General features: G+C 33.6%; 1 protein-coding gene across 1 annotated transcript in view; it reads left to right on the top strand.

Moving 5' to 3' along the window:
• Nucleotides 1–24,587, top strand: part of Lrp1b (LDL receptor related protein 1B) — a 1,807,788-nt gene that overhangs the window by 591,097 nt on the left and 1,192,104 nt on the right. The window contains exon 3 of the mRNA XM_015479144.2: nt 8,255–8,392. Coding sequence (XP_015334630.1) covers nt 8,255–8,392 — 138 coding nt within the window. The remainder of the gene's footprint in view (nt 1–8,254; nt 8,393–24,587) is intronic.

Raw genomic sequence — 24,587 nt, 5'->3', positions numbered from 1 at the left:
GCAGCCTGAAATTACCTGTTCTATGGCTGAATGAGCTGCGGTCAGTCGAAAACAGGGAAGGTGACGTCAGTTTACCAACATGGTGGCTGCTGGCCTCCTCTGTGGTCTGACCAGTGTGGAGAACCGAGATGGACCGCTTCCTTCCCCCGTCTCGAACCCAGAATTCAGCCCTGAGTACGGTGCTTGCACGGCTGGCAGAAACTGCAGCGCTGTAACCCTGCGTCTCTATCCCAGCGCGCGCTGCAGACTCTAGCCACGGGGCGATTTGCTGAATAAGCAGTGTTACCCTCCGTGCGACAAACCTCTCGCGTTTGAGTCCCCATAGCCGATCCTCATGCGATGGAAATCCTTCCTCCAGGTTCCGGAGCACCCCGCTATTGCTGGAAATTCCTAACAAGATATCCTTTAGCCGTCCTGACTTGTCATACTCCCACACAGTGAAGCAGCACACGGGGGCAATGCACTCCCCTCGCCGCCATCTTCCTTCTCCCCTGAGTCTCCTCTTTTCGCACCAAGTTTCATGAAAGCAATGTTGCAATGACAGTCCTTCATAGAACAATGACTTCATTTACTTTATTTTTAATCTATGTGCCCTTATTTTGGAAGGTCAGAAAGCAAGGCAGACCATAGACCTGAGACATTTCTTATTTTTAAGGGTATAATTAAGGGCAATATTTTGGCTATGTCTGTACACTATATTTTATTTGCCAATTTTGTCTGTATTCTAACTGTTTATACTTTCAGTGAAGGAGAATATTATGGCTTATCCTATATTTGTTAGATTCAGATGCCAACAGTCAATTAAACTGATAAAATCACTTGATATATTCTCAAGTTAGTAGACACACACTCAAATAAACAAATACACACAAATATAAGATGCTCAATATAATAGTGCTTTCTGATGTGCTCTAGAAGTCTTCAGTAAAAAATCTTATTTAGCTATTTATTTATTTGTAATAATAGTACATACAATAGTTATTCTGATCATAGCAAAATTACTCTAATATGGCACAATCTTCCTTAGGTGAACAGTCATGCTTTCTATATATTAAACACATAAATAAAGCACTGTATGTTAGATGCAGGGAATATTCCTACACTGAGATTTCTAAAGAATAAGAACTAAAGAGAAAGGATTTTTAGATCCTGGAACAAGTTATCAAGGCTGCAAAATCTTCTTCCCCAAGGCTCTGAAAAATAGGACAGATGTCACAGATGGCTTAAGGGTAGTGCAGCTGGCCAAAATCAATCACCTTTACATCTCTTCCAGTTCTTGAATCTTCACAACATCCATTTGAAATATGTAAACACAAAATCTATTACCAAAACCTGTTTTACACGGAAATTGTTTCATTTGAGTGAGTTACTATTACATTGAGTACACATGAATCTTTAGCTCATTCATATTCCTGTACCCTCAAGTATAATAACATAGATTAATCTAACAAACGATATGAATTAATATTGTTTTATTTAGAAGTTAAAGCACATAAATCCAATTTTAATTTTATTTCAAACTGTAAATTTCTTTTACTTTTTTCCACTTGAATTAAAATATCAGTTTGTTGAGAAAAGTAGCTTACATGCAAAAGTAAATTGTGGGGGGTTTGAAGAATGTACTCAGGGGTACAGCATTCACCTAGCAAGTGTGAGGCTCTAGGTTTGATCCCCAGCACCTCAATAAACAAACAAATAGTTTTAAAAATGAAGACCAGGATCTCATGAAATAGCCAAGTGCAATAGTACGTGCCAGTAATCCCAGTGGCTTTGGAGGCTGAGACAGGAGGATTACTAGTTCAAAGCAACTTAGGCCCTAAGTAACTCAGTGAGACCCTGTCTTTCCCAAGATACATGAAATAAATAATTCCGCTCACACACTTTATGAATTTTCTAAGTGGCCTAGATTGCAGTAATTATTTTGATGTCATATTCATGGTAATTAAGATAGCTGTTATAATGCTGCACTTCCATAGACTTGGTTGAATAGGAATTAGTTTTCTCCTTTAAATACTAACGATCTTTGTGTGTTATATGTCCAAAAACTCTATATTTTTGTGAAAGCATTCCTAAAAGGAAAAAAAAATCATTTCAATAGAAAAGATTAAGCACTTACAATCAGGTTAATGGTTCTCCAGAAATCTTAACATATAGCTTAGTTATAATAACACTGAACACTTGTATTGAAACAATTCTACAAAGTTAATTTTAAGACACTTGTCATAAATTCTTAGAAACATAGGATCTTTAATAAGGAAAATTTTCCACAGGATTAAATTTTCAAAAGCTAAACATTGTAAAGTAGGCTTGTCAATAGAAATAGTCTTATACTTCTCAGTATATCTCAGTCAGTACTAGACCTTACTAAAAACAGATTCAAATAATTTCTCAAAGTATAATCAAAGTAAAATTTTCTAAGGGAATGGATAGGTATAATCAGATGAAGACCAAAACTGCATTTTAAATTTCTGAATCTTGAAAATATTTTATATTTTTTATGATAGCTTCACTTAACAATTTTTCACTTGATTTTGTGTGAGCCCGTAACCAATATGTTCTCTTTGCCACATTAGAGGACCCAATATTGTAAAGTAGAAGAGAAAAAATAAACAAAAGGTCCTGAGCCTTGGAAAGTATATGCAAGCCCGCATATTTGATATAGTTCATAAACTATACAGAGATTATACATGCCATAAAATAGTTAAAATATGACAATATCCATGCAAATTAATAGAGCAAAGTCAGGACAATGAACTCCAATTTACATAGTGTACCCCAACTGTGATTTCATTTTCTCCTTATGAAAATCTTATGAGGTAGACAGTATTAGGATTTTCATTTTCAATGTGAAAAACAAGTTTCCGTGAGGTTAAGTACTTTATTCAAGTTTATAAAACTAAGTAGCAGATAAAAAATCAGACCAACACTTTGTTCTTCTGATCTCTCATGCTTTGTACTATTTTACATTGTGTTTCATAAAGAAAACTTCAAGAAAAGTCTACGGTTTAAATTTGACTTTGCAGGAGTGTTTTGGATGAAGAACAGAGAAGATTTACCTTCCAAATGCTATATTGCATAAAGAAAAATCCAGAAGTGAGAATAAATGGGTATATTTTAGGAAGGTGAAAGATGACCCTGAGTGAAGTAGGATATAAATACTGAAAATTAGTTGCAAATAATGATAATCAAATTTAAATTAGGTGATGCAATCAGACAATAGAATTTCATTTTGTTTTGGCCAGCAATGAATAACCATCGTAAATTTTGACAGCAATCATGGGGGAAAGTGGTAAATAGAACTTGGTCTCAGAATGCATTGTTGATAGGAAAAGGTAGGTTCTAGTGTGTAAGAGAGAAGGAGAAATTAGTAACAGTTAAAATGTACTGTCCATTCATTCAAAAACTGTATATCAGGCACATATTGCATGTTAGGCTGTGTTCTAGGTGCATGTAATATGGAGATGAAAATAATCACTGATGTTATATATCATAGTCTAACATCAAAGAAAAATACTTACAAATAATAATCATGGACAAATTTACAATAGGCTGCCCAGTTTGGGGAACTTAGTAAAAATTAGTAGGAACAGTAATGACAGTATAATGTTGAAGATGATTATGTGTTTCCCAGGCAGATGACAGATGGAAGTTTATGAAGGAGAGTGTATGAAATGCATCCAGGTGTATGCAAGGAATTCTGTAAACAATAACGTCAACAATAACAATGTGTAGGACTAGACTATGAGGAGCATGGGAAAGAAGATTTGTGTATGTTGCAAAGATAGAGGAAGTCTGGTCATTTTTTGAAAGGCTTTGTGTCCCTCTGAATTCATTGTCAGCACAACTACAGAGAACTTGGAGGGAACAAGCTCAGCAGAATGTTGGAGGCAGAGTAAGAAGGGCTCTGGGATGCAGCAGATGCAGTTGTATTTTGAAGAAGCTAAGCAGTGAATTTTTAGAGTAAGAAAAAAGTAATGCTTCTTAAGGGGAAGTTCAATCAACAAAAATGACTTTATTCTTATATATAGGTTATGAAAATTGAATGTCACTGCGGGCAGAGGACTTAAAACCATTGGAAAGGTATAAATGGGAAATACAACCAAGAGGTTATTCTTGACAAGACAAGACCCAGACTGTAGGATATGATGACAGTGTAAGGTGGGGTTAACTTTGACACAAAAGGAGTGATGCTATTTCTGCTAAGATGTGATGATATGACAAGTGCAGATATTTGACTGTATTTGCCACTATGGTGGGGAAAATAAATCACCATTTTTCCAAGAAATGCACTATGTCAATTACTATTATTCAGAAAATATATTTGGGGAGACTATGTATTTTCTTACCTCTTATTACTGAACAGAACAAAATATTTTTATACTTAAAATATGATTTAAACATTCAAAAGGATACAGATGAATCCCATTATCCTTGACTTATCCTAGAAGGCTTGTATGTAGAAATATAGCTATTTCAACTAATTGGGTAATGGATATAAATAATTTAAAGTGTAAACACTATTCTCATGTGTAGATACGATTTAAGTCCCACTAATGATGAAGGGTTTTTTTTTAATCATTATATTGTAAATTGTCATATTGCTTATCAAATTGTCATAATGATGTGAAATTAGATTTAGGCACTGGCAGTGTTACTGAATGTGCATTTCTAGAAGCTAAGCTGATACCCCAACTAGGAGTATTCTACCTTTTAAATCTGTGAAATGTGTTTGTATGATTTTTGAAATCCTTCATTTCCTACTTTGTCACCCCTAACCCCTACAAGAGGTCCCCCAAAATCCTCATGATTCAACAACTAAAGAAGAAATTCCAGGTTTGTCAGGGATTTCCCCAGCCTTGTTCCTTGTGAAGTTCAGTAAATGATCTCCACTTGTACAATGTTCTGAGGCTGTCGCAGTCTTCATAGAAGAATAATGTTCTGCAGCGTTGGCATGATTTCAGAAATTTATTTAGCCTCTATCATCACATGTTTCTGTTTGACACACAGACGAATAGAAGAATTGATTAGACTGGCTTTTCTGTCCATTGAGAGGGTAGGATAAAAGAGCCACATGGGTTTGATACTCCTTCACTGTACCTATGATCATTGGCAATCAATGATGGGTTATCCCTCAAAGCAACAGTACTACTCATGTTGTCTGGTTCTAGAAGGATTTGGGTTGAGGAAGGCATTGGTACTTATCAGATTGAGCTCTCTCTCTCTATCCCCACTTTATAGAAATAACAACAATAATATTGGTTTTAGTAATTTTCCAGTTGAAATATACTAGCCCTGGTCAAAGGGTGTGAGATATTGATTCCTTCAATTGTGAGGTTAACTTCCAAGTTTTGTGGCAACTTGTACAAATAATCTCCATATATTGCAGCATGCCTGGCAAATTTTATCATTGTATTACTGTACTTTCATATAAACAATTGGGAAGGACTATTTAAATGCAGTCCATGAAGCCACGGTCTAGCTGTTGTGTGGGTTACTTAGAAGTAATACAAACCAAGACAAAAATAAGTCAGAGATGGGGAAGACTATACTTTAGTTAGTCTATATTGAAACCATGGGTTTCTTTAGTTCTCTCAAGCTCTCTTCTCTCTTTATCCTATATATGACTCCTGGGAATAATCTAATAGTTCTATATATTGCATATGAGCAATCCAAATATTTTACTGTTTTGTCAACATTTATAGGTAACCGAGTCTTTCTTCTGATCCCCAGGTGTGTATTTCACTTCTGTTACCATTGTCGTCTTTGTTAGTTACCTCACAGACTTAAAAATGGAAAAGAATATTTTCATTTGAGCTAACACATGTCACTTAGAAAAAAACAAAGCTTTCTGTCTATAAGAACTTCTAAGTCATTTTTGCTTTCTTGCTAAAATTTCTAAAATTCCCCAAGTTTTTGAAGTATTTTTTCTGTAGGTTATTGTTGGAATTTTGAAGGGATCTAAATATAACCTGTGTAAACACCACTTTGATAATCATACAAGGATGCATGTTTTAATTTTTTTAAAAGAATCAGCTATTTAATTTTAACAGAAGCTACTTTATAACCATTGACACTAGCAGTTTACAGCTTTTTAATTTGATTTCTAAATGATGTTGATCTTACAAATATAAGTCTAAATAATTGGAAAATCAGTGAAAAGAATGTTTCATTTGCCTTTATTACTGTAATTTGAATTCAAGTGTGGGTATTTATACTTTAATTATATAGAAATGTATGTATATACACATATACATAAAAATGTAATTTTTAGAAATATTGATACTCAACATACCACACCTTATTACATTAAAATGAGTTATACATTTGTGATGACAAGTTCTTGGCAAAATGAATAGCTTTATATAGCAGTTATTATATAAATATACATGAAAAATTACAGAGAAATCTGTTAGTGATAATACTTTACCTAATGAAGTGTCATCATAAATTTTTTATATCCAGCAAAATAAAAGGGTTGGAGAAGTCTGTTTTATCATTAAACAATATCACTTATACCATAAATTCATATTTATATGATGTTTCAAAAATATATTTTACTTTTGGTAACTACAGGCTTTTGTTTTTGTTTTGCTTATGTGCAATTTTTCTTCAACACTGTCTTTGGCAATTCTCATAATTGTGCATATGCTATAATGTGTTATATTGACTTTTTAAAATTATTATTACTTTGCCTGAACTAAATCGTGAAAGTAAAACATATAGTTTTTGAGATGTTTTACCCTTTAGGGTCTTACAGCTGAATAGAAAGGTTTGAGTACTTATCAAAAGGCAACATTCCTAGAATGTTCTTTAAAACTGTGAAAACAGCAAACACTTATTTAGTGCTTGTCAGGCAAGCTAAAGGCTTTTAAGACAACTTTAACCAAAACCTTGTGAAGTAAAAACATGGTAGACACCTTGCCTAAAGTACTTCTAAATAGGGTTGTCAGAATTTGGACCCAGGAAACTCTCTCCGGTCTATGAGCCATTCTGGTATACTTCCATCTTTTAACATAAATAACATGGAATGCTACACTGAGTCTGAATCTCACAGCACTCAATGCTTTATAATCAAAAGCTCCAGCCATTTGCAATAAAGTACCTATAAAACTGGCTCAACTGATAGTCCCATTTTAGAAATGAGAATACTGTTTATTACCGAATCAAATAAATTGATGTCCCTTTGCATTGTAGAGCATGATTAAAACCCAAATGTATTTTGCTATGGAATTAGGTATTTGCAATAATCAATTTAACATTGATACATGATTGTGATGATGTCAGTATTACTACACTCTGGATTTGGAAGAGCTGAAAAGACTGAGAATCACATTAGGAACTGGAGAGTTCCTATTGAGCATATGGCTAGATGTTGAAAATTAGAAAGTGGAAACTCAAATAGACAACATACAATTTAGATGTTTGGTAAAGACCTAGAGTTCATGAACTTTAAGAACCATGCTCTTTTTTAAAAGCTTATCTGTAATTAAGGGAGTCAGTGTACACAATAGTTATTGCCAACAGGTAGACTTAATAAATATGCCCTGTTCATCATCAACTCTTCAGCAAATTCTAGTGCATTATACTGATATAGAAAAAGTTTTTTTAAAATAAAGAATTACATATCAAGAAGTTTATAAGTAGATATTCTTCATTTTCCAAAGATTAGCTACATATAAAGTAAATTTCATTTCGATACAACTTCAATTAATTTCTACTATACGTTGAATATACCTCTCAGAATGCTTGGGAACCAAAGTGTTTCAGATTTGGGAGAATTTTGGATTTTGGAATATTTGCATAGACTTTACTAATTGAATGCCAACATTTCACATATTGGAACATTTACATTTTGAATTTTTGTTTTAGGGATGTTTGAACTATAAATCTTTTTTATTCATGTCACTTGAATTCTAATAAGAATCCTGCCAAGAAATTTCTGTTATCCATATTTTGTACTTGAGGAAATGGAGATTCAAGGGGTTTAAGTACTTTGTTCAATTTAGGGGTAAGGGAGAAAACCAACACTTGGATTTTAAATCTATGCTTTTTTCCATGCCTTAAAAGCATATTTATATTTTTAATGTATTATAAAAAAATGTACAGTATCTCATTTCCTATGCAACTTTTTAAAATTAGATTTTTATTCACACAGGCTAATTTAGATGTTTCTGAGAATAAGAGCACCACTTTAGTAGTATTTTCTGTAGTTTTGTAAATTAGTACTAATAATTCATTTTTATATTTCTTTTAGGTCCTGAGGAAGCAGAAATCAAGTGCCCCTTGAATCACATTGCTTGCCGTAGTGCCAATGAATGTGTTCATTTATCCCAACTATGCAATGGTGTCCTGGATTGCTCAGATGGTTATGACGAAGGAATACACTGCCGTGGTAAGTCTGCTTGTTGGAACAATACAACTGAAATATTAAATTTTGCATAGTAATGAAAGTTCAAAGGGAACCTGTAATCTACCTTTTCTTTCAACCATAACTACATCTATGATTGAGAAAGCATAAATTTCATTGCCAGTCACTCAATATGCATTTCAAAGGTGTAATTATTGTGTGCTATTAAAGAACATAGCCAAAACACACATATTTGGACTTTGAAGTTAGGCCCTTAAACAATCATGTACTTCATATAAAGAAGAAGTCTTTGTCACAGTACACTGATAGCACAGTGTTACAAATTCGTTTCTCTGAACCTTTGCTTAAACAAAGAGTATTTGAAGGCACAATTCTGGTACAAAATATGTAGAGATGTATCCTTGGAAAACATGTGCCTGAATACCATTCCCAAGATAATTTACTAACTTTCTGGCAATTTTCTGTCTTTTTAAAAATCGACATCTAAATTCTGCAGTGGTAAGATTTACCTGTGTATTGATGAGTGAGAAATAATTAAAATCCAAAAGTTCAAAAAATACTTGTAACTGGTACATTCTAATAAAAGTTGGGATGGACCAGGGAAAATGGATCATGAGACCCAGAAGTATGAGTGAGCATGGGAAAACATCAAGGATCAAGGTAAGGACCCAGAAATAATACAGGATTAAAGGATCACTCAAGTGAGTCAGACTGCAAGATGGGACAAGTGAAGAAACTAAACCAGAACTCTCAATTGCAGTTCTAAGACTGAATGGAATACAAATGTCTTCGAAAGGCAAGGTGGCAGTAGTAATCTGTCCCACATTTGGGGATCAGAAATAGAGGAAGTTGTAAGAATCTGGGCATCCATATCTGATCTCTGGACAGATTCACAAGCTAATTGTGGTTATGTGGGGAAAGGTCCTAGGCACCAAAGGTGCAGTTTTTCAGGAGGATCTTTATTTCTGTATGTTTAAAGTGGTCAAAATCAACAACTACTGTTTAAAACTTTGTATATGAACGATGTGCAGGCCAAACAAAACATAGATGGCCCCTGTCAGAGCATGCAAGCAGTTTCTCAGCTCAGGGCTAAAGTAAACTATATTTGAGACCAGAGACAAAGTGCTATATTGGGAAAAGAGCAGCAAATCTCAGATTATTTGAAGAAACGGGGATGTTTAAATACCAAAGAAATCAACAGAGTTCCTACATCTTTCCCTTCTTTCCAAAGTGATGTTAAAATGCTGGTTCTGTGGACAGATTCCCACTGGGAAGCTCCTGGTCTTCATCAGGTCACTTATTTACCCATTCGCTTCTTACCCTTGAACTGTGAAAAGATCACGTGCTATTTACAAGTAAAGAGTTAACAGGTTCTTAGTTTCAGTTATGAGTAAATGTGTAATAAGAACAAGATTTTGTTTTTATTTAAAGACTTTGTGACATGCATTCTTTTTAATAATTGCATATTAAAAAGAATTTAACAAAATACAGAATTACAAATTAATAGGATTTTAAGAGTTTAATTTTCTTTTCAGAAATTAATTATATTTTATAGAACTTAATTCTATCCCTTTAGATATAATTCAAGCTGCTTATTGCATTCATTGAAAGTTTGTCAGATAAATATGTGTGACTAAGCTTTTAAAACAAATCTTCACATTGCCAAAAGTACTTTCTCAGAGATTATTATACAAATTTGAATATCTTAAACATATTTCAGTGCTATGAATCATATGAAAATATATCTGAGTTTTCTGATAAAACTCAGTTTGTGATCTCATAGATGAGGGTATATGCTTATAATAAAACAGGAGATTCAAATAAAAACAAAGAATTTGAACAAAAATAAAACACTGTTGTATTTTTCTTGATCCTTGAAAAGATCAGCGTATACTTCAGATTGAGCCAGATTTAGAGTATATAGTTTTTTATACTCCATTCTGTGTTCCTGTTCTAATTATTTTTCTAGCTGTTCAAAATTGTATTTTTTTTAATCACAGGGCAACCTTTTTTCTATATTAACTTGCTACTGCATTAATTATACTACTTTGGTATTTTATATATTTCTGGATTTCACCAAAGAGAGAGTTTTGAAAGTGCTAAGTAACTATGCAGTTTTACCTATGGTGGTCTTAGAAATGACAAATATATTTGGATCTTTACTTGGTATTTACATAACTAAAGTACTTTTCACTTAATTTTCTGTGCTTTGTACACTATTTAGAATGATAGGAATAAGGTAACTGAAAATATATAATTATTCCAGAATCAGAAGTTTAACCAAATATTTCTGCATGGAGCAAAGAAATTCAGAACTATGTTTACTTGCTTGGCCTGGTAGAGTACCTCCAACACATAGACAAAAATAAAATCTTTTCAGCAACATTAGACTTGCCATATACATGTAGTTTGTATTTAAATAAGAAATGATTAATTGTAGGGAAAATTACATTGTGAAATTGAAGTCTACTTTCCTTCCTTAAACCTGCCTCTTAATTTTTGATCACACTTGATGAAAACAATGCTTCCTGAATAATTAATTTGATATTAGCCCTGTCAAGTTTTTAAGGAATTTTCTCATCTACTATAGATACACAACAAGGAAAGAAATCAGATTAATTTCAAAATTGTGTTACTTTGCATAAAAATTCGGTCTAAATCATTTCTTTTTACATTGTTACCTTTTTGTTGCTTTCTAAATGCATATTCTAATTTAAATAATTATACATGCAGCTTATGCTTCAGAAATAGATATCTTTCTTTTTTTCCAGTAAGAGATCTAAAGTACATTTGATGGTATATTTGAATTCCTTATGAAAATTAATAAGGAGAAAAGTTTAACATTTTAGAGGTTATATTCAGGTCTTGGGAGTGATTTTATATCAACTGAATTATTTTCTGAATGTTTCCTAGAAAATCAATTTCTTTCTAGTGAAAATAATGAAAATATATCTATTATTAATGATTTTCCATAACATCGATATTTTAATCTCCATAATTTATTTCATTTGAAGAAAGAAAAATGGAATTTTGTATACGAGTATAGCAATATATAAATATGTGCTTGTAAAACTTTTACAATAAGAACTTGCAAAATCACTACATTGCATTTTCAAAAATTTCATCTCTTCCTACACAATATTTCAAAGTAGTAATATTATCACTCTATCTAAATCGCATGAGAATAAAGCAATATTCTATAAAATACATGGTCTCTCAATACAGGGTATTTCCACAGAAATCTTTTCGGTCATTCAAAGTCTGCTAGAAGAAGTGAGCAAAATCAATAATAGAGACCAGATCCACTAAGATGTATCAAAACGATATTTTAAAATTTGACATTTGTAAGATAATTCATTAATTTAATATTCAGAAGGACATAAAGGAAGAAGAGCCTCTTTTTACCAAGAACCACAGTTAGATTACATTTGCAGTGCCAAATGGTGATATATGCAAATGTTCAAAGTGATCACCATCTTTGGGAAATTCCTGCTATTACTCCATTGAAACAATATGGAAACTCCTTATATCACTGCATAAAATAATTCTAACTTCTGTGTCACTAGAAAAAGTATTTGAAATCTGTATGATTATTTTTTTAAATTTTTTTATTGTTGGTTGTTCAAAACATTACATAGTTCTTGATATATCATATTTCACACTTTGATTCAAGTGGATTCTGCAATTTGTATACGGGGTAAAAATGGGAGTTCATAACCCACTGTGTGATTATTTTTAAACAAAAAGTCCCAATGTCCTTTTAGATCTAAGAACATAAAGGTTGTGCAGAGTTTACTATAACTAATTTGGCAAACTAGGAAAAGTTTACCCCAAAATACCCAAATGTGCACATAAATTCACACTTATTTCTTCTGATTCTTTTTTTTTTCTGTTTTGAACCGGTTCCTATGTAACTCAGTGTCTCTAATATGCATAATTGATATTTTTGATTAGTAATCTAAAGATAATAAAATTATCTTACATATTATCTAACTCCTTGAAATTATGCATATGAATTTTAAAAATTATTTTCAATTATTTTACTTGCTATTTGCATTACTTTTCAAATATGTACAGCTTCACTTTTCCCCATTCATCTAAAATCTTGTCAGTAATTCTATTATATTTATTTTAGATGCCAAGTTTATAATATTTAATGCCTCAGTCCGGCTGCAGCAAAATAACCGGGGGGCGACGAACAACTTGTGTAGATTGATATAGCAGGAGTGTTGTAGGACAACAGAGGTATATATACATTACACACAGCTTATCTTAATTAACATAAACTAGATACAGCAGTCAACCAATAAGGAATCTCCACACTTAATGGCTCGCTGGCGTTACTTCATAAACCACTCCCTCTGGCAAAATGCCAGGCGCCATCCAGACTTGTTTACAGACTCTAACAATTTAAAATTTGTATAACTGTTTCTTTTTTATTTTTAACCTATTAAACTAAAGTACTATGGTAAACTGCTAAAAACCCTTGGGAGTAATTTGTAAATTAGAGATTTTCTCAAAATGGAAGAAGGTTAAATGGCAGCCTTTATTATCTATAATGACTCACCATGGGAAAAATCCGTAACCTTTTAAACTTCTTGCTTAAGTCCTATATGTATTTCAATTTTTCTAAAACGGAATTAACCTAAAAGCTAACTTGGAGCTCAGATATTCAGGACTCTGTTTTTTGTCTACAGAAGTAAAAATTTTATCTTTTACTATTATTTTATTATTCATTCTATACTGATTTCGAAGTGGTACAGATTAGCTTGCACCTACTAGAATGAATAGTAAGAAAAGACAGACAAATGGATGAGGGAAGCATGGGAGGAAAGGAAGTTGGAGAAACTGGTGAAGACAAATTTGTAGTAGTCGATTGTTTTATTTTTACTTTATTGTATCAGTGGATCTTGTCCTTTTCCCATTTTAAGAGTTCCATTGAAAAATACTGTTATTCCCTTTCTAAATTAAAATCATGCTACAGAGGGGAATCTCAGCATGCAGAATCCCTAAACAAAACCATGGAGAAAGGTACATTGAGACCAATCCTGTAGGCATGCATCTGAAGTTCTGTGAAACTTAAGCACTGGAAAACAGCTTCATTAGGGCATTATCAAGTTACTTGAAATATTAATAAGCCTAGAGACAAAAACATAAAGAAGGGGAGTTAGCCAGGAAGATCTGGGTTTGTGTGCTCAGACCACTTGTGATTAGCAAAACTCCTGCATCTTAAGAGTAGATTCTGCTGCATTTAATTTTTACTATAATCGTTAATATATATTAGGTGTACAAATGACTGGGTTTCACTGTGATATTTCTATACATGTGATATAGTGCTTCAATTGTATCCTCCCTCCCTCCCTCTTATCCTAGGTTCTCTTCCTCTTTCTGGTCCCCTTCCATATCCCTAGAAGTCACTATGATTTTCAGGGAATCATTTTTTCTTTTTTCTTTCTTTTTTTATTTTTTTGAAGCAAAGGGCATGTTTAACTCTTCTTTATAGATGTTAATACTCCATTGTGTGTGTTTGTGTGCCTGTGTGTGTATGCCATATTTTATTTATCCATTTATCTGTTGATGAGCACATAAGATGATTCCATAGCTTGCCTATTTTGAGTAGTGCTATAATAAACCTGGGGTATGCACCTGCCCTCTCTTGTAGGCTGACATCATTTCCTTAGGGTATATAACCAAGGGTGGGATTGATGGATCAGATGGTAATCTGTAAGTTTTGAGGACTTGCATATTGTTTTCCATAGTGGCTGTAAAAATTTACATTTCCACCAACCATGTAAAAAGGTTCCTTTTCCCTCTACAACCTCACCAGCATTTCTTTTTCTTTTTCTTTCTTTTCTTTTCTTTCTTTCTTTTTTTTTTTGTTTGTTTTTGATAATAACCACTCTGACTGGAGTGAGATGCAACCTTAAGGTAGTTTTGATTTGCATTTCCCTGATAGCTAGAGATGTTGAGAGTTTTTCTTTCTTTTTATTTTATTTTATTATTTTTTTATTGGTTGTTCAAAACATTACAAAGCTCTTGACATATCATCTTTCATAAATTTGATTCAAGTGGGTTATGAACTCCCTTTTTTACCCCAAATACAGATTGCAGAATCACATAGGTTACACACCCACGTTTTTACATAATGCCATATTAGTGACTGTTGTATTCTGCTACCTTTCCTATCCCCTACTATCCCCCCTCCCCTCCCCTCCCATCTTCCCTCTCTACCCCATCTGCTTTAATTCAATTCTCTCCCTTGTTTTTTTTTTCCCCTTTTCCCTCACAACCTCTTATATGTAGTTTTGTATAACAATGAGGGTCTCCTTCCATTTCCATGCAATTTCCCTACTCTCTCCCTTTCCCTCCCACCTCTTGTCTCTGTTTAATGTTAATCTTTTCCTCATGCTCTTCCTCCCTACTCTGTTCTTAGTTGCTCTCCTTATATCAAAGAAGACATTTGGCATTTGTTTTTTAGGGATTGGCTGGCTTCACTTAGCATAATCTGCTCTAATGCCATCCATTTCACTGCAAAGTCCATGATTTTGTCATTTTTAGTGCTGTGTAATACTCCATTGTGTATAAATGCCACATTCTTTTTATCCATTCATCTATTGAAGGGCAATCAATCAACAAGTACATGAAAAAATGCTCAACATCTCTAGCAGTGAGAGAAATGCAAATCAAAACCACCCTAAGATACCATCTCACTCCAGGAAGATTGGCAGCCATTATGAAGTCAAACAACAACAAGTGCTGGCAAGGATGTGGGGAAAAGGGTACACTTGTACATTGCTGGTGGGACTGCAAATTGGTGAGGCCAATTTGGAAAGCAGTATGGAGATTCCTGGGAAAGCTGGGAATGGAACCACCATTTGACCCAGCTATCGCCCTTCTTGGACTATTCCCTGAAGACCTTAAAAGAGCATACTATAGGGTTACCGACACATCGATGTTCATAGCAGCACAATTCACAATAGCTAGACTGTGGAACCAACCTAGATGTTGAGAGTTTTTTCATGTTTGTTTGCCATTTTGTACATTATCTTTTGGGAATTGTCTGTTCACATCCTGTGCCCATTTATTGATTAGATTACTCATTCTTGTTAAATTTTTTGAGTTCTTTATAATTCTGGCTATTATTCTCTGTCAGATAAACTGCTGGCAAAGTTTTTTGTCCATTCCCTGTGATGCTTCTTTCATCATGTTGTTGTTTCCTATGTTGTGCAGAAGCTTTTTAATATGATATAGTGTCATATATTAATTCTTCCTTTTTTCCTGAAGTTTTTAGAAACCTTTACAGGAAATCAGTGCCTGTGCCAATATCTAGTAGTTTCAAACTTTCAGGTTTTTACATTAAGGTGTTCAATTGATTTTGAGTTAATTTTTGTTCAGTGTAGGAGATAGGGACTAGACCAAATTTTCTATGTGCAAATGTGCAGTCTTTATAACACTATTCTTTGAATTGGCTCTGTTTTCTTCAAAAGTATGTTTTGGCACCTGAATTGCAAATCAGTTTGCTCTAGATGCCTGAGTTTACTTCTGGCTCCTCTGTTCTATTTCACTGCTCTGCATGTCTCCTTTTATTCACGTTTTATTTTATTTGTGTTGATTTGTGCTAAGATGATCAGTGAGGCTCAAATCTATCGCAGGTGTAAGCATGTCCTCTTGCAAAGATTAATTTAAATAATTGTGTTAGGTAAAGGCTAGATCCTTAACACTGATTGATTTCAAGGTCAAGTTTAATGCTTCTCAGAAGCAAAACAACAATTCCTAGGAAGAATGAATGGTCTACAAGTGTTTCTTTAAAAAAATAATAATGTTAGTTAACATAATATTTGTACTTTATGGGGTATAATATAATTTGATAGATATTAATAATATGTAATTATCAAATGAGAGTGATATTATTTACAGTGACAAATGATATCTACAGCCTACATGAAATTATGATTGTGTCCTTATTAAAGACTCTTATAAGTATATATGAACGTTTGTGTCTGCATATACATGTATATATGTGTGTATGTGTGTATGTACACATTCATTTTACTGCATCTTAGTTCTAATTATAAAATGAGGAACACTCTTTGCACAGATATATGACTTCTTAACAATGATTCATCAGGTGTAATAATTGCTTAACTAATACTGCTGAAGAATTTTAGAATTCAGGTTTTAACTATCTGTTTACATGTGCTGACTTATGGAAACAGATAACTAGCTAAGTGTACTCCTCTGGGAAAAAATTATAATTTGATAGATATTGTAGATGAATGTTCAGAGAATAAAATAGTTTTTTTGTTGATTGGAAAGGAAACCTTCTGTGGAAGATTTATACATTTGGTTAAGTTAATATTATACTAAATTTCTGTTCTTAGGCCCCAAACAAATCTGTTTTATAAGAAAAGCTATGGAAACCAAAAAAAGTAAATATTCAAAAAATCATGTATAAACCAATAGATAGCTTAAAATATTCTAAACCAGAAGCCTTTTAAGAAGAGAGGAGGTTTTTCTTCATTAAAACTTCATTTCATATTCTCTATCTCTCTTTAAACAGTATTTTCAAACTAAACTATTTTCATGTTTATATTTTTGATTCAGTATTCTCTGGGTTAGAATCCTCGTGCATCATGAACCTTTCATTGTTGCTGAATTGCACTCTATTTTCAGTAAGTTTTTATTTTTAAATAGATGCAAAGGGAAAAACAGGTCACTCCTATCCCAATAGAAATTCTATTGGTTCACTTAATATCTGTAGTAGTAGAACTAGAAATTTCTTTAATATAAAGCTTATTTTTTGGTGTGCTTATCTCCTGTGATGACTATTTTCCAAATGCACTATACTCTTAGAAAGTTTATGTAGGGCTGGGGTCCAGCTCAGTGGTAGAACACTTGCCTGGAGGGCCTGAGGCACCAGGTTTGATCCTCAGCACCACAGGAAGGCTTGTGTGAAATCACAAAAAAAAAAAAAAAATAGAAAACAAGGTTTTCCTTTCCATAGTAATCTGTCCATAGAGAAGAGAAATGCTAAATGTTCTACAACTTTTGAAATTGTTGGTTTATATGAATATTCATGAGCCATGGGAGTCATTATTTATCTGTATCTTTTCCTTACTCTTCCTGATATGATAGAAAACAAATAGTGTAGGAAATGATTAAGGGTATGTGGCAAAAATGAATTTTTAAAATATGCCAGTAGAAGCACAGTACAGTTTTCCCTTTATTCATTTAATTCATTAGTTTTGGTAAGTTTTTATGGAGCATTGACAATGTTCCCGACAATATTCTGAGTATTGAGGATATGGAAAGTCCTATTTTCTGCTTTCATGGAATTCACATGTTATAAGGGAGGCAGGTAAAAATTGCTGAGGAAGAATAAAATGAGGAAGATCTAATTTTGCTTGCTGGAATACAGGAAGATTTCCCAAGAGACCTGATTGTTGATTTGCATCTTACTCTAAGAGTTGAGTAGGCAAATGAATAAAGGAAGAACATTAAAAAATAGAGAACTACATACACAAAGGCACAAATGCATGAGAAAGCAGTGTATGCTCAAGAGAGTTGTGAGTTCCTTGATAAGAACGAAGCATAGGATGCTGAGTAGAGATAGATGAGTTTGGCTAAAAAAAATTGTTGTAACAGACATAGAGGAATTATATTAGAAAAAGGATGCATGCAGTGTAACCTACTTAAAATGGATTGCATAAAACTGTAAAGAACAAGAAAGTGAAAAATGATACTAGGATATATTCTCAGTAGTATTATAGGGGTGTTGTATGATAGTGTTTAAATATTAAGCATATGAAAGCTAGAATTATTGCACTTTTGTAGTAGGCTAGGTAGTTTATTAATATGTACATTATTATAACCATGAAGCATTGGGCTAAACATTCACGCAAATCAATGTGTATCAGGGGTTGTTCTTAAATATGTCACTTGGGTGTAGTACCCTTAAGTGAAAGTCAAAGTGGATACCATGGTGGGTCATGTTAAATGAATTCCTTTTCATATAAACATTAGTAATTTGGAAGGTGTATTTACTATATGCAACCAGAATTTCATAGTTAGCAAGCCAGTGAAATGCTACCTAGTTGGATAATGCCTAAGTTTTGCTCTCTTGTTTCTTAACTTTGGAAAATATATGATTCTTCAGTATTATTCAAAAGTATGAATTATAACAATCTATCACTCAGCTCTCTACTCAACCTCAAATGTGAGGCTAAATCCCCTATGATTCATTATTTGGTTTTTGACACAAAAAGTCTGATATTAAGAAAAAAATCAAGGAAATAAAGTAAGTAGCTGATGTTGAATGGTATCCTCAGGAGTCACAGAGAAAATCAGTTTGAGAGCAAAGTTTAAACACTGTGACCTTGAGTTTTCATCCACTAGTTTTGACTAGCGGGCCTTAACATATCAGCTCAGAGAAGTGCATAAAATTGTTGTGCTTCAGCATCCTTCCTGACCTGTTCTCAAAGCAGCAAGAGGGCTCGTAGAAAATCAACTGAAAGACATTTTTGAACTAACTATATATTCCCTGTCAGTTTTATTAATTGATTGAACAGAAGAAAATGTGCTGAGTGAACAACAAGCTGAACGACTGTATAACCAGCTTGCATAATTCAATGTCTCAATCTGACTGTTAGCTCTGTCCCCTTGAGAAAAATTAGTGCTTTCATTTGGTGGGGGATATAGAAGGGGGAGGAAATTTATTTTAACTCTTTGAACTCAAGCTCCCCTTGTAACAATAGGAAGTTTAAAAATGTACCTTTAGAAATTCAGCTTTCATAATGGGATGTGGAAGGATCCTATTCAATGTAGAAAGTTTACATTTTGCCTAAATAGCAACATAATACTGTTCTGATGAGAAATAACTCATAGATATTTGGAGGAATTGAGGTTTGTTGAGACAAAATCTGGAATTCTAGAAAAATCTTAAAGATTCCATATAGGTCATTCTCAAGAGTTCTTTCTCTTTTTCCTTTTAAATATATATTTTTTTAAATTCTTTTTCATTTCATGCATTAGTATTACTCATAATACTGGGATCTCTTTTGATGTATTTTCAACCAGTTCAACTAGTGTTTTCAATGCTGGATTCTAATCTTATCAAAATTGGAGAAAAAAAAAACTACTTCTGCTTTCTTTTCTCTAATTCATTGCTATCATTTATATAATAAATCCTATTCCACTGTATCACATGTATATTAAAGTCATCTGCTGTAGTCTGAATGTGTGCCACCCCAAGATTTGTTTTCAAATTAATTACCAAGAAGATAGTATGAGGAGGCAGGGCATTTGGGAGGTGATTATTGTCAAAAAGGCAGAACCCTCATTCCTAGGATTAGTGTCTTATACAGTGGGACCAATGCCTAATAAAATGGGATTCTTTTCCCCTTTCTACTGTGTGAGGGTATAGCATAAGTCCTAGTTCTATGAACCAAGAAGTAGAACAGTCACTAAATATTAAGTCTGCCACTACTGGATTTTGATCTTCCCAGCCCATAGAATTGTGAGAAATAAATTTTATTGTTTAAGCTACTGAGCCTCTGCTATTTTTTTTTTCCTAGCAGCTTGAACAAGTTAGGATGCCATCACAATAGACTATCTCAATATACTGAGTGGTGCTCAGAAAAATATAACGACTGTGATACTGGTAACTACTGTGCTCATCATAGTAGGTCCCTTTAGAGTCAAATCAAACAGTGATTTCTTTTCCACTCCTGTGGAGATAGAGACATATGTGTATGTATTTTAAATTTCCCCAGATTTTCTAAATATACTTGCATATTTGAGTGGAGACACTCTTCATTAAAGATTAATCTTTTGAGAAAAAAAAAAAAACTCTTAGATTTATCTGTATTAACTGAAAATTTGTATTCTATCTTCCCATTATGCTTGTGCTTAAGAAAAAGCATGGTAGGAAATGACTGACCTCTCCCTGCCACAGGAATTGTAAGAGGAGTCCAGACAACTCCTGTGGTCGTGGAAACCAAACGTTGCCAACTAAAGTGAGATCATTCTGTTCACTGAGCTTCTTAGGATTAGGTCAGTGTTCCTGTGAGCCAAGGTCTGAGTGTTAGACACAGGGAGTGACAAGCCCTAAAGAGCACTTTTCAGTTCCATTAGCTGAAACATGTGGCGTGTTCTCATTCAGGGTAGTTATGAAACTAGAGAGTGCCAAGAAAAAAATCTATACCATTCAAGAAGAGGCTCAGGGAACTCTCCAATGTTCTCAGAGCAGAAGCACTAAGAACCAGCATTGTCTAATTTTTAGTTGGTTATTAAATATTAGTTTAGCCATCTCCAGAAAGTCAGGAAAGAAATATGAATAGGTATAAAAATGCTGTTTATTCTATATGGATTCTATGATTCCCTCTAAATATTTATTAATATAGAACTAAATGTAAAATTTATTCTTTAGAAATGTATATAAAAGTGTATATGTGTATGAGTGTGCATTCTTGGAATTTTTCTAACTTATGAGTGGGATACCCAGCTAAAAGGATTATTCATGGAATTAAAAATATATATTTGTCTTTTCATGCCTTTTGCTTGTTATCATTGCATTTGTTCATGTTTCCAAAATCAGTGTGAGACTTCCACTAGTCATGATCTTTATTTGACTATTATGTCCTATTCCCAGCCAAATGGCATTTGTTCCTTTTCAGTACATCAGGTTTGTATCCTATTTATATAAATCTATTAGACAAAACAGAATGTGCAGAATTTAGGAAAATATGTTTGGAGCTAAATCTTAGAAATCCTTTATAAATCAGTATAACTTGCCCTTTGAGATAAGCTTTTCAATGAAAATGTGCCTTACTTTACTTCATCTTTTATCTCTCTTTCTCATGTGTGTGTGTGTGTGTGTGTGTGTGTGTGTGTGTGTGTGTATGTATAGAGGTGGGGGGGAGACACTTATATTTAACTCCTACCTAGGTTGCTTGACCTGACTACAAGGACACATCAACTTGCAGGGATGACAAGCACAGGTTTAGTCCTGTGGGAGAGATGGAGTGTAAAAGTGCACGGAACTATGTTGTGGAGTTACCTAGGGAGGTGGCATATCCTTGACTGAATGCTGGAATTACTGGCCTCAAACAAACAATGTACACTTTGTTTGAAAAACTCACTTCTGTATTTGACCAAAAGTGATGTGCTCCTTTCCATTTTATGACTTCTTGTTTACTAGAAATATCTGCAGTATGCAGAAGGGAAGCAAAGGTCTTCTTGATGACTATAACTACAAATAAAGAAGAAGCAATAACTTTCTCTCCATGTGAAATAGAACTGTAGGATAATAGGACCAGAAGGGACTCTCAGAGGTCATCCAGTTTATCCATCTGCCTTCAGGCTGGATTAAACCCAACTTCCCTACACAGATTGCTATCTCTACCCTATTTGGAAGGCCTCCAGGGAGAGAAATTCTAATAACCATTTCTTTAGAAATGCAGTCAATACCTAACAATTCATTCCTTGTGCAAATACCAGCATTTTGTATTATAAAATTCACTAAGCTAGCTGTTTTTAGCTTTTTCCCCTCAACAGATTCTGTATTTCTCTATCTTAATCATTTTTTGCATTTTTCCACATAGCCTTATATCCCAAACTTCTATCATACCTTCCAACTAACCCAGATACAGTTTATTAAGTATCTGACTAGTGCTCACTATAATTGACCATCATAGTATCTGTGTGCTGTACTTTTTCTTTTTTAATCTTGAGCATTGCCTTGCATTGTATGTCACATTGGTGAGGAAATGGAGGAATTGTGTTTGGCTGGGAAAAACAGAGGTCTTAAAAAGACTGGTAACATAAACAGAGGTTTATTTTCCTGGCGTATAAAAGCTGTGTAGTCCAGAAGTAGACATTACATAGAGGCAAGAAGTAGACATTACATAGAGGCAAGGTGATTCCAATGACATGATCCATGTCCCAGACTGCTTCTTTTCTTCTGTTCTCCAAAATTGTCTCTTATCTTCTATCCACAAGGTAGCCTGGTGTTATGGTAGCTCTACAAAGTGTGCTCTGAAAAGCTTATGTATTGAATAGATGATATCCAATCTAGCAATATTGGAAGGTGAACTGATTAGATTATGAGAGCTATAACCTAGGTAGTGGATTATCTACTTGAGAGATTAATAACTAGAATGGATTCCTGGGTTATAACTATCGGCAAGTAGAATGTACCTGGAGAAGGTACATCACTCGGGACATGCCCTTGGCTTCTCTCTTTCTCTCTCTCTCTCTCCCCCCCACCTCTCTCTCTCTCTGATTCCTGGCTACCAAGAGCTGAGCAACTTTTCTCTTCCACACACTTCCACCATTAATGTTCTGCCTCACCTCAGGCTTAGAGCAATAGAGTCAGCTGACCGTGGACTGAGACCTCTGACACAATGAGCCAAAATAAACTTTTCCTCCTGTTAATTGTTCTTGTCAGGTATTTTGTTCAGAACAATGAAATGGTGACTAATAATAATAATAATAATAATAATAATAATGGCCACTTCAGCTCTAAATATCTCATTTACATTCTAGGAGGAAGCGAGAAGAATAGAGTATTCCTACCAAGAAAGTCATCCCCTTTTGTAAGGAGTTTTCCAGAAACTTAATGGAACAATACTAGCATACCTTTCATTTTAACCCACAGTTGTTTGTGTAAAGGGCTGAGAGATACAACTTTTTAAATGTATAAACAGTACTTCAATATACTTCAATTTGAAAGAAGGATATGATATGGTAGTAACTATAGGCAAGTAGAATGTGTCTGGAGAAGGTATGTCATTGCTTATGTGACATAAGTGCTTTATGCTGTTAGTGCTTTATGCTACATTTCAGTAAAGCAATCAGAATGTTGATCACTCACCATATGGGTGTTGAGTCCTCGTATGTTTAATAAAATTCATGGTAAAATCTGAGGAAAATAGAGAATGGTTATTAATTAGCACGGTTGCTTTGATCACCAGTGAAATGGCATATTTGGACAATATTATTAAGATTTTCTCCAGATATAAAATTATATAAAGAAGTTCAAATATTCAGAATACCTGATATGTATAAGAAAAAAATCCATGCTATGTTGTAGCAAAGAGTTCCCAAATACCTACATGAATATGCAGAGAACAGTTGCTGAAGAGCCCTTGACGGTTACCTAATACTTCAGGACACCCCAATTAAAGTGATTTATGGAAGAAAGATTTGCACACAGCCATCTCTCCCCTTTTGTTTCTCCTTTTTCCCTTTCTCTCTTTTTTTTGTCCTTTTCATTATTTACTTTTCCTCTGCATATCTTATGTATTTCAGTATTACACTCTCATTTTTATGCCTGAAATTCAGATTTATACTTGGATACTACAAAACAACTAGTATGAAGTTCAAAATCTTTATGATTATTTCATGTCTCTGATAAGCCATCAATTTTTATCATTGTTTTTAACTGTGTGGCTTATTATTGTATATGCATTTTTAATATCTTGAGTCTGCCAAACCTTATTAAATATGTGAAGCCGTGTTAAATAGTTCTTACTCTCTTTCTGGTGGTGAATTTTCTATTTTATTTTGTTTTATTTTCCTTTCTAAAGCCAATTCATATTGACCAAACATACACTCAACTTTCTAATAACTATTTATTTTGTTTTATTTTGCATTTTTGGCAGTGCTGGGGGTGGAACCAAGGGAATTGCACATGGTAGACAAGCACTCTTCACTGAGCTATACTTCTAAGCCTATTTTGTTCTGCTTTGAAACATTCTTTAGTTTCCTTTGCACTCTGAATCCCATCCAGAGATTACTTTTAACTGGTTTTACATTCACACATAAATCTCTACATGTAAGATCCCAACTAATAAAGCCAATTTTACTACATAGTTCTAAAGAGTAAGTAGGCATATTATAGGCATTGAACCAGATCTTGTTAATAAAAGGTATAGCAAAAACATTTCATCAGATAGCATTCATAATATCACTTGATGCCATTGCATGTAGTAAAGACCTTGATGTCTAAGAAGAGAAGATGAAGGTGAAAAAATTGTACGTAGATGAATTAAAGTTAGAAATAAAACTATTAGTGATTATACTGAATTTCCTATGCCTATAACTTATCCATATATATATATATATATATATATATATATATATATATATATATATATATATATCACTAGCAGAAGACATACATAAAAATGTATATATTATATGATGCCATTCATATAAT

Source organism: Marmota marmota, unplaced genomic scaffold (assembly GCF_001458135.2).
Source record: "Marmota marmota marmota unplaced genomic scaffold, marMar, whole genome shotgun sequence".
NCBI lineage: Eukaryota > Metazoa > Chordata > Mammalia > Rodentia > Sciuridae > Marmota > Marmota marmota.
The sequence above is the reverse complement of the archived record's forward strand: the minus strand, read 5'-3'. Positions and strand labels throughout refer to the sequence as shown.